Here is a 12455-nt window from a genome sequence, read left to right as displayed (position 1 = left end):
CCACAATTGGTTATCCAACTCCAAGAAGGTACTGGAAGCTCTGGGCATAGAAGATCGAGGTGAGAAAAACCTAAACACCACAGCGGAGCATGCATCGGACAAGGTGCTAGGAATGTGGTGGTGTACTGTAACGGATATGTTAACGTTTAAGGTTTCACCTCGACAGGACTCAGGACTTATATCAGGCCAAATTGTCCCGACAAAGAGACAGGTACTGAGCACCTTAATGAAAGTTTACGATCCGTTTGGACTTATCGGAAACTTCCTTATGTTCCTGAAGATCCTGCTCCAGGAAATATGGCGTTCTGGTGTGACGTGGGACGAGCCAATAGCATCTAAGGAATGGAACAAATGGAAGCTTTGGTTGAAAGTCCTCCCCAGAATCGAATCCGTTCGTATCCCTAGATGCTACCGGATGTGTACCGGAGCAAAAGATCCGAACATTCAACTTCACATTTTCGTTGACGCGTCCGAGAACGGCTACGCTGCCGTGGCCTATCTTCGCTTCGAAGAAGGTAGAACCATCGAATGTGCGCTAGTCGGCTCGAAGACTCGAGTTGCTCCATTGCGATTTGTCTCGATTCCCCGCCTCGAGCTTCAAGCTGCAGTGATAGGAGTACGCCTTGCTATCAGTATAGAAGATTCGCATAAGCTGAAGCCATCGCAGAGGTTCTTCTGGTCGGATTCGCGGGACGTGATTTGTTGGATAAATTCAGACCATCGCAAGTATAGTCAATTTGTCGGATGCCGAATCGGAGAAATACTAGAGCTCACCGAAGTTTAAGAATGGAACTGGTTATCAACGAAAATCAACGTTGCGGATGATGCTACTAAATGGCAGAGGTTGCCAAATCTGTCCTCAAACGGGCGCTGGTTTCGAGGTCCCCCGTTTCTCTGGGAACCGGGAATCAGATGGCCTATTACCAGGTCTGATCCCGGATCCACCACTTTAGAGTTGCGATCTCTTGCTTTGCACCACACATTGCTGGAACCAGCCATCAAAATAGACAAATTTTCACGATGGAAGCGCCTAATACGACATGTGGCCTTTGTCCAGCGGTTCCCAATGAACGTTCGTAGGAAAATTTTAAAGGAGACTCTCGTCACTGGACCACTCACGCAAGAAGAGTTGGTTGGAGCAGAGAACTACATATATAAGACCGTCCAAGCCGAAGTTTTTCCGGAAGAGATCCAGATTCTCCAGGAAGCGGATCGGGAGCCTTGGAGAAGCAAGAGAAGTCTACCGAAAGATAGTGCACTATACAAGCTCAGCCCGATTTTCGATAGAGAAGGTGTGTTACGCATGCACGGTCGCATCGATGCGTGCGAATTCGCATCAAATGATACCAAGCACCCGATATTACTTCCTAAAAGCCATCACGTAACCGAATTAATTGTACTGGATGTTCACCTGCAGTATTGTCATCTCAACCACCAAACCGTCTTGAATGAAATACGACAGAGATATTATGTGCCACGCCTTCGTACCGTCTACCGTCGGATTCGAAATCGTTGCCAACTTTGCAGGATCAGAAATGCGAAACCTCAGTCACCGATGATGGGAGATCTGCCTCCGATGCGTTTGAAAGCTTTCTCTAGACCATTTTCGTACGTCGGAATCGACTACTTTGGGCCTATGCATGTGATGGTAGGCCGTAGGGTAGAAAAACGCTGGGGCGTATTATTTACGTGTATGACCGTAAGAGCAGTACACATCGAGATCGCCCACTCGTTATCCACCGATTCCTGCATACTAGCCGTTCGTAATTTCATCGCACGAAGAGGAATGCCTTTGGAGATAATAAGTGACCGTGGCACGAACTTCACAGGTGCCAACCGCGAACTGCAAGAAGCCCTGCTGAAAATGGACCAGAACAAGATGATCGAGAGTTTTGTAAGCGCCCAAACCAAATGGTCCTTTAATCCACCTGCGGCGCCACACTTCGGAGGATGCTGGGAAAGACTCATCCAGTCTGTCAAAAAGACTCTTACTCAAGTTAAGCCCAATAGAACACCCACCGATGAAATGCTTCGTAACATGCTCGTTGAAGTTGAGGCAATTATCAATGCTAGACCGTTGACAGAAATCCCGCTCGAACATGAAGAAGCCTCACCACTCACACCGAACCATATTCTAATCGGATCTTCGAATGGCTCCAAGCCTCCGATCGCATTTAACGACAGTGCTTCCACGGTTATACGCTCCTGGAAAATGTCGCAGGTATATGCGGACGAGTTCTGGCGACGCTGGGTCGCCGAATACCTTCCGACCTTGACCAAAAGGACAAAGTGGTTTCATCCGGTCAAACCGTTGGCAGAAGGAGATATCGTAGTCGATCACAAACAGCCCAGAAATTCGTGGCCGAAGGGTCGAGTCATCGGAGTGACCAGATCCAAAGACGGACAGGTTCGTCGTGCGTCAGTACAAACTGCTGGGGGAATTCTCGAGAGACCAGCAGTTAAATTGGCAATCCTGGATGTTGGTTCGACAACAAGTAAGTCGGATCAGTGATCGCGACGTACTGGGGGGGAGTGTTGCGACCATAGCTGCAACGAACCATCATCAGGATGAAAAACAAATTTCAGTGTAGGTTTGCCCCGTCCTACCTAGAAGTTGCAGTCCTTGTACTTCTCACTACTACTTAAACATCGCAATATACCCATTTTTTTGAAAAACAATAGGTATAAAAGATAGAATTGATACGTGCAGATGAAAGGTTGCAGAAAAACGAAAGTGTCCTGATTGAACGGAATTATTTATTTCAATATTAAAATTAGTTGTAAAAATCGTCATATTTCTATTAGTAAAAAGTTATACAGGTAAACAGATTAAAACAATAGTCAAAATGTGAACTTAATATCTAACTTAAACTACTTACAAACTATAGTTACAGCACTCACGTGTAACCGCAGAAATTATAAAACAAGTTCACGAATTACCCTAAAGACACTAAACGTAAGTAGATAAAAAAAAAAATTTATTTAGATGCAAATTAAAAACCAATGAAACAAAATACTAATTCTAGTTTGTAAATTTATACGAAATTTATAACCTTACAACAAATTATAAAATAAAGGTTATCGATTCGGAAGACGTCTTTGTTGTCCCCGCAACATACATAATCGATGGAAGTCGTACCTACTATGGGGTCCACAAATTCCTAAGGTCCAGCGGAAGTTAATTTTCATTAAGAATTAGCTGACCCGGCAAACTACGTCCCGCCCAAAATTTGTTTTTTGTTATTAATACCTTCACGTTTTCTTGCTAAGCGTAAGTTCATGAGTCCAATCGCAGAACTGTTCATTGATTGATCTCCTAAACGACCCCGTTGAATTTACCTTTTACTAAAAAATTCCTAGTACTTCTACCAAAATTAATCATTATAATATCAGATTATTTTTAGACACAATTCTCGTTCAAGATTTTTCAACCACTTGCAAATAACATGTTTCTCCGTTACATGGAATAAATGTTTGATACAGAAAATATTATAGAACAAAGACAGACCCCTCCCCTCTTCTCCCCTTAGAGAGGGGGAAGGAGTGTTCATTCACCATAGAAACATTTCGTACCGCCTAAAATCTTCACATGCCGAATTTGGCTCCATTTGCTTGATTAGTTTTCGAGTTATGCAGAAATTTGTTTTTCATTTGTATGACAGGCCAAATCCATTTATATATATATATATATATATATATATATATATATATATATATATATATAATAAATTGTAATATTGTCTAGTACTTGTACAAAAATTCGTCCTTATAACATAAAATTTTTTTCGGCCACAATTCTCGTTCAAAATTCTTCAAGCATTTGGAAATAACATGTTTCCGTTGCGTGGAATACATGTTTGATACAGAGAATATTACAAAATAAAGAAAGCTCAAATCGGACCATTCCTTCCTCGGGTTTAGGGCACACCAACACATTTGGCCTTCCATTTTTGTTTATATAGATAGAAGATATAGGAATGCGTTATTCCGTCTGAAAATCCTTTTCCACTTTCGAACAAAAATCAATTTCGTTGGCGCCAACATCAAATGGACTAACAACGCTTAGCTAATTGTAGAGCATATGGGAATTCAATTTTCCGAATTTTCCGATTTTTCTCTCCGCTATATTGATCCACGGGAAGAGACGAATACAACGGAATATGGATGACTCAATTTGAACCATTCCTTTCTCGGGTTTTGCGCTGACCAACAGATTTTGCCTTACATTTTTATTTATATAGATATAAGATATGGAAATGCGTTATTTCGCCTGAAAATCCATTTCCACTTACGAACAAAGATCAATTTCGATAGCGCAAATATCGAATGGACTAACAACGCTTATTATGGTGTAATTTTCGAACATGTAGGAATTCAATTTTCCGAATTTTCCGACCTTCCTTCGGGATTTTCCGAAAATTTTCCGATGTTTTTACTGATCTACGGGAAGAGACGAATACAACAAAACACAGGAGGCTAAAATCGGACCATCCCTTCTTCGGGTTTTCCGCTCACCAACAGATTTTGCCTTACATTTTTGTTTATATAGATATAAGATATGGTAATGCGTTATTTCGCCTGAAAATCCATTTCCACTTACGAACAAAGATCAATTTTGATAGCGTAAATGTCGAATGGACTAACAACGCTTATTATGATGTAATTTTCGAACATGTGGGAATTCAATTTTCCGAATTTTCCGACCTTCCTTCAGGATTTTCCGATTTTTCTCTCCACTATATTGATCTACGGGAAGAGACGAATACAACAAAATAAAGAAGGTTTAAATCGGACCATCCCTTCTTCGGGTTTTCCGCTTACCAACAGATTCTGCCTTACATTTTTATTAATAAGATATGGAAATGCGTCATTTCGCCTGAAAATCCATCTCCACTTACGAACAAAGATCAATTTGGATAGCGCAAATATCGAATGGACCAACAACGCTTATTATGATGTGATTTTCAAACATGTGGGAATTCAATTTTCCGAATTTTCCGAAAATTTTCCGATTTTTCCCTACACTATATTGATCTACGGGAAGAGACGAATACATCAAAACACAGGGGGCTAAAATCGGACCATCCCTTCTTCGGGTTTTCCGCTTACCAATAGATTTCGCCTTACATTTTTATTTATATAGATAGATTTTTATTTTTAAGATGTGTTTTTTCCACCTGGAAACCCATTATTATTTTTGACACCTTACAAACATGTCAAACGAAGCATAATGCCGTCAAAGAGACAATTGACACAGTGTAAACAATATACTATGGTGAGAAACCATGCAAAATTTGGGTAATTTCTGTAATGTTCGAATTAATGAGGGGCAGATAAACATATTCCACATACTATAAGTTGATAAACGTAACGCAAGATAAATATAAAACGACGCTACATTTTTTTCATGTAATTTTGATCAATGATCAACATTATCAAACAGAAAAAAAATCCAGAAACCGTTCCGAAAGTAACTGTCAAGTGCCAACGCATCCGCAATCAAGCCTCGAACGGCCATATCGGTGGGAGAAAATTTTCTCTCCCCAGACTCGATGAATCGAAACAATTTTAACGAACGATTTAATCGTTTCAGTCGGTGGGATGGCAAACAAAAACTAACAAGTAATCAGGACAGATCGCCAAGCCCGCCAACAACCCGACCCGAGATGATCCATTGCATCCATCTGAAATTGGCGTGGCGGCGGCAAAAAATAAACCAACAAACACTAGATCATGAACATGCTTCCGACCATACGTGAAGTAGTGCAGGCGTGGATCGTGCAGAAATTGGACGGCAGACAGGCGTGTAGCGCTACATAGTGATGATTTTCTGTATACATAGCGCTGTAATTGAGTCGAGATTACTTTGCCAGCATCGGTATCCGGTGTCAAGTGGAGCGCGGCAAGTCATTTGGAACCTCCGAACACAGTTTTGTGAAACGTTTCGGAGACTGCAATCTAACAGGTTCGTAGTCGGTTTATGCTACATAGCATGTTCAGGAATGATTTTGGCGCCACTGCTGCGGCGATTGATTACAAACCGCTCTTCCGGCGGGTAGCGGGAATCGATTAACTTACATGTAAGTGTTCTTTCATCCGCTCCCTTAACCACGATCCAGGTGCGCGGCGCAAGGTTTCACAGAAGCTTGTTCACGTATCACAAACAGCCCGAGCGAGCTGTAGAGTCAGAGGTCCCAAGGATAAAAAATGTGAAAATTGATGTTTATTATAAATTACCGCATGGTGGCGGTGGCGGCGGCGGCGTGAAATGACGACGGTAGATGTGAAAATCGCACCTTCAGAGCGGAACAAGAAAAAAGTGTTAAGTCTTAGCTCGCCGCATTCAAGCTAACTAATCTACCGCGACGGAGCAAATGGGTTAGTTTCGATAGAGTGAGCTGCTGGCTGCTGCTGCTGAGAGCAAAGCAATTTTATCTGATCCAAATTACGCCGCTTCCAGGGCAGAGGCTACCTTTAATCGTGTGATCTTGTTTTTCTGCCCTGCTCTCGGTTGTATGTCCCGAATGCCCTACATTTCGAACGGAGGCAGCACAAAAAGTTAAGTGTTAATCAACATCAAGTGCGTTCTCGATATTGCAGGTAATCACGATTTTAGCTGCGAGAAGTGCAACGGTTGTTGATGCCAAAGCTGGAACGCGCTGCTCGGTAGCATTATTAGCATTAAATTACGTGCTTTTTGTCAGGCATAAACTTAGTACCATTATCGCATAAATACATAAAACAAGGCTCCGAAGAGCAGAGCCGGCATTTGAATAGCATCAATCGGAGATACTTCCACCATTTGAAATAAATTCAAATTCAATCAATCAGCTCTGATAACGTCCCGCAATCTATTGAGGAAAACAATTTCCTCTATCGAAATCTCTGAAGGCGCTTTCGGGGAACCACCGTCGCCACGCAAACACACAAAACTCGATTCGAAAAGTCTTTGAAGATGAGATGACGATGGTGATAGGCTGGTTTTTCCCTCCGAGTCCCGGCGGCATTCGTCAGAGAGACAAACCGATGACATTTGGCTGTTTCTCTATCTTCTTCGACCCCAACAACTTTTTGCGTAGCAATTGTCGGGAAAAAAATATCAGATAGGATTTTGGCAGAGTCTGTTTGAACGTGAATCGTCCTTTTATGTGGTTCCATTAGATGTTGATTTTCGTTGTCGGAAAACAGACTGATGGCAGTACGCAAAAGCTGTCGGGAGCTTATTTTCTTTGCGGTTCGCAGGGATTGTCTGCCTCGTCCACAGGAGAAAGCTAACCAAAAAAGGTAACCATTCTAACGGTCTTTTGACCGTCAACATCGATTGAAGGATTATGATGAGTTTATGCTACGCGCCCTTTGGTTGTTCAACGTATCACAGTTTTTGTGAGGTTTTTGGAAGATTCCTTTTTTCTGTAAACTGTGAACTGAACGAAAGGTTCCTTGCGGTTGAAATGAAATTTTCTGGCAGCTGGTTATTTTGCCTCAGAGGCAGACATCTTTTATTGCTTAGTACAGGGGTTCTCAAACTACTTTGGGCAATAGACCCCTTTTCCAGAACTAAGTGATGCCTCAGACCCCTATAGCCAAATTAAAAAAAATATATTTCTTGTTTTTTGTCTTATTCCTACAAAATTCTTACTAATTTAAAGACTTTGCGGTTGGTTGACCTGTTATAAGGCCGTAACAACTATATTGTCACCACTAGAAAATATTTTTTGCCACATTTGGAATATTATTTCAATATTATTCTCAACCAGAGACTTCGTTTTGGCAATACTAATTTTTTTAGGGCTGCTAAAAATGTACGATATTGATTTGAGAGTCATTTTTATGTAAAAAAAACAAGATTTCAGTGCGCAGGCGAAAAATATTGTTAACATTTGTTGAACATGCAACAAGTTGATAAGTTTTTCACTGTAAGCGTTCTATTTAGAATCTGCTGTGGAAGTTCATGCAGTTTCTTCAATAAAAATGGTGTATTTGATGAAAAATTCAAATTTTCATATTTTTTCTTCGTAAGTCTATATAACAATTTTTTTTTCGTTGCACTAGAGATATTGATTTAATTTTTGTATGACCAAAGGCAAAATAAAATGAGCTTAATGACTTTTTGGGGTTAACGGGTAGTTACAACTATATTTCCACCATTTTTTTTAACTGTTTCAATAGTTTATTTTTTATCAAAGATATTGTGTTTGAGTCGTCCACTTGGTTAGTTTCCACGGCCTTATGAAGGGTTAAGTCAGGGTTGTAAGGTGTTTTGAACAGAAATCTGGATGTTGAAAAATCAGAAGTCTGGATTTGTCTGGATTTTTTCGACATTTTTTAAATATTTAAGCAGCTGTTGAGTAATTTTAATACTCGGCGTAATTTATTACACCGAGTATTAAAATTACTCAATAGTTGCTAAGCCTTAATAAGAAAGACTTAAGCACATTCACTGGTCTTGTAACAGGACACTGCCCGAGTAAATACCATCTTAAGAAAGGTTTAGCACAAGATGATATTTTTCGCTTTTGTAATGCCGAAAGCGAAACCTCGGAACATTGGCTCTGTAACTGCGGAGCTCTAACTAGACGCAAACTTCAACACCTTGATAAAGCTTTTCTGGAGCCCAAGGAAATTTGGTCTGCGTCGCCGATCAGGATTATAAATTTTATCAAACAGATTATTCCTGATTGGCACGCTATAGCTTTCAGTCTACTCCTTCATCAATAAGTAGTAGATAAGCTTGAAGTGTAGTATAAAAAAGGGGTATACCACAATAGTTCAAAATAATGGAATAATGGTGAAGAAGGAGTTTGGATGGAATTTGTCCACAAAGGACCTTCTCAGGACTAGAACTGCAAAAATTTAAATTCTATATAATTCAACATTTTTACGTCTGATGTGTAAAACATGGTTTAATAGTTATTTTTTCATATCATATATCGACGCATTATACTTAAACTTGATGGTTGCAGACATGTGCACCGAACCACTTTCTTCAGTGTTTAGTTAATTTTTAGGAACAAATTTTTTAATTGCGGGAATGCTATTTCACCACCACGGGTAGTTGTGGATAGAACTTTACCCCAAAACATGACTACATTGGTTCGTTACAGGTCGACGTTTGCTCTAGGTCAGAGGGGCAACATTTTTTGTGGGACTAGTTAGGTTAGGGATGTGGATATTAGGTTAGGTATCGTTGTCTCAACCGAGGGCTGCCGTACGAACTGTAGCATTGTGCGAAATGATCAGGGATATCATCTGGTGTTCGATTGTCTGTCGAGGGTTAACTATAGTTTTATACAAATACAGTCATTCCATGCCAAACCGATATAGTGGTTCTCAGATTTTCGTCAAAAGTGGTAATTTTGTTCTTTATCGCGAAACATTAGACCCGTATTTTTTTTTTATTATTAGGGCGCCCATTTCCATTTTAGGGTGGTCCGAAAAATCAATTTTTTTCCACTTTTTCCCAAAAATTCCTTTTTCAAAAATTCATAACTTTTGAACCATTGAACCGATTGAGATGATCGACATATCATATTGAATCCTTTTAGGAAAAAATATTGAACTTGCAGAAAAGTTTTTTCGGTTGAAGATAGAGGGCGCTACTTTTTTTTAAAATATTTTTTCTGGAAAGCTTTTTACATAAAATATCTCGATATGCAATGCATTTTTTTTTCGTTTTTGAGATATGATTTTTCAAAGTTAACATGTTTCAAGTCTTCGTTCAATATTCCTATGTGACTAGACTAGACCTATCCGACTAGAGACCAGTCTTCCCACAAGTGTGATATTTTTACAAAGAAGGTTAGCTTTTTGGTTTTAATTTAATATGTCGATAATCTTAATCGGTTCAGTAGTTCAAATGTTATGAATTTTTGCAAAAAGTCGTTTTTGGATAAAAGGGGGAAAATAATTTTTTGGACCACCGGCTAATTTTAAGAAATCATATCTCTAAAACGAAAAAAATAGCATCTTTGATATCGAGATATGTTATGTAACAAATCCTCAGCTTTCAGGAAAAAATATAGCGCTTTCTAGTCCGAAGTCGAACTTTTTTGCGATTTAATAACTGTCGTTCTGGGCCTCATATGGTTAAGGAAGTTGATAGTTTAAAAATTTTAGGAATAGATTTGCATAAAACATTTGAGCTAACTGTTGAAATCAACTATACCAACTCAGTGTCCAACTTGAAATTTATAATCTCCCTGCATACACAGAGAAAATTTAATCTCATACAATAAGTGTTCATCTTGAATATTTATATTCTCTCTAAATTATGGTTGTTGATTGCGTCACAAATTTCTGAAAAATGTTACAGATCAAAAGCTGTCCTCTGGCTTACTGTAGAGGCAATTAAATTCATTTTGAATAATTTTGGCAAGACTCGCAATGATTATTTGATAGCGTTCAAAGATGGAATACGAGAAGTACGGTGGAACAATAAGAAAAAATTAGAAAAACAATTCAAAGGGTTTCTGAATATCTGCTAAGGTCGGTTAGGCTTTGCTTGGAGCAATAGGGTTTCGCTAGTTCTTAATATACTGGTTATGAAAAAAAAATCAAAGGATTTTCCAATATCTGCTAAGGTCGGTTAGGTTTAGCTTAGAGAAATTGGGTTTCACTGGTTCGTGATACTTTAATTATTAACCCCGAGTTGCCGCGGGTAATCGGTATTGCTAACCTTAGGTTTAGTTTAGGTTAATGTAGGTAAAGTTAGGTTAAGGTTTTCTACTCTTTTTAGCAAACGAAAATGCTAATCCAAAGGACAGGTAATGAATTGTAACTGATGAAAATGAAATAAATAAAATGAAAAAGAAAGAAAAAACCATGAAACCAACAAAAATTGAATACAATAATTAATTATGAAAACAAAATCCACTGAGAGCCAAGGCCAGCTCATTGGCTTCAATTTGATACGATCATCTAAATTGGTTCAGAGATTCAAAAGTTATGATTTTTTGAAAAAAAAAGTCATTTTTGGGTAAAAGTGAAAAAAACATGATTTTTCGGACCACCCCAAAATGGAAATGGTCACCTTAACGAAAAAATGAAAAAATACGGGTCTAATATTCTGCAATAAACAACAAAACTATCACTTTCCATGGATATCTGAGAACTACTTTTTCGGTTTCACATGGAATGGCTGAATATGTATAAACATTTTTCCTTAAGTCTATGATTAATAAGGTAGAAAACCGATTATTCGTAGTCGACCAATTTTTCTGCCAATTATTGAAAAATAACTTTGAAAAAGTCACAGGAGTGTTATGTCCGAGACACGACCACATAGTTGACGTAAGATTCCGCTAGGCTATATGTTGATTTTCGATATGTTTGAAGAATTATTGTTAAACTCTTTGATAATGATTTGGTGGCCCTGAAAATGGCCGTTTTGTTTGGTTTTTGGATATTGTTTGTTCACTCCACCAGTGTTTACCGAGTGATGATAGCAGAAAAATGGTAAACATTCGTTGGATGGTGCGTATCAGATAAAAGATACCGAAGTGGAACGAGATATGATGAAAACCGCCCTCTGTGATCCTAGACAAAATGCCTCCTATGTTATGTATGGATTAAATAAAGAAAAAAAACTCATATACAATTTTACACTTACACTTGTGTTAAATTTTTCACAATACACGATCGGTCATTGAAATGAAATTTTACTGAGCAACCAACATTAAAGTTCCAAATTTAAATTGTATTTGCTAAAATTAATCGTATCACTCACCTACTAACAATATAAAAATGCCCCCGACTTGCATATATTTGCAAAGCCGATTTCCCCTGGGCCCCTTGGTTTTGATGTCTCTGTTAGGGAACACATGTCGGTTGGAACAAAAGCACTCCCTACTTTCATGTATTTGCAATGCCGATTTCCCCCAGGCAGCTTGTTAGTTAGTTTCATGACATATATTATTTTCTTCAATATAAAAAATTGTTATGGAGTACCGAAATCGATTGACGCAAAAATTTCATCAGTCAATCGTGAAATGACTGAGCAATAGAGTTTTGATGCATTGTAATTCGTTGTTCCTTCATAGTAAGTCTAGTTTGGAAGTCACTCGCAAACTCACGTAACTTTTCCAGATTTACAGCCCCCGTAATTGGTTCCTGAGACTAATCAGCTGCGCTGCACGTTCCCGTCTGCAATGCAAATTGCATTTCAGTCAATCGGCGTGACACTCGAGAGTCCCGGAATCAAATCCATACCGAAACAGCAAACAATATTCAATTAAAAGTTACGCCAAGAAATCTCACGAACTTCAATTAAAATTTTCGCCATAGTTTTTTTACTGTTCGCATCCCCCGCCCCAAACCGGGCCAACATCACAACTCTCGGCGAAGAGTTCCTCTCCTTAGTCGAACAAAGACACGCGGGTCAATATCTCCAAGATTTATGGCTTTATGATGGCAGAAGAGGAGCGCTCTGGCACAGCATCAGCAAGAAATGGGGAGAA

General features: G+C 39.1%; 1 protein-coding gene across 1 annotated transcript; it reads left to right on the top strand.

Annotated features, from left to right (window-relative positions):
- The first annotated feature begins 1066 nt into the window (after positions 1-1066).
- Positions 1067-2512, top strand: LOC129761531 (uncharacterized). Its single transcript, XM_055759256.1, has one exon. It carries the CDS (start codon positions 1067-1069, stop codon positions 2510-2512), a length of 1446 nt encoding a protein of 481 aa, XP_055615231.1.
- The last annotated feature ends 9943 nt before the right edge of the window (positions 2513-12455 follow it).

Source organism: Toxorhynchites rutilus, chromosome 1, assembly GCF_029784135.1.
Source record: "Toxorhynchites rutilus septentrionalis strain SRP chromosome 1, ASM2978413v1, whole genome shotgun sequence".
Taxonomy (NCBI): domain Eukaryota; kingdom Metazoa; phylum Arthropoda; class Insecta; order Diptera; family Culicidae; genus Toxorhynchites; species Toxorhynchites rutilus.
This window is presented reverse-complemented; position numbering and strand designations above follow the sequence as displayed.

Coding starts and splice junctions, on each gene's coding strand:
- LOC129761531 (XM_055759256.1), top strand. CDS start 1,067: ATGAACGTTCGTAGGAAAATTTTAAAGGAGACTCTCGTCACTGGACCA.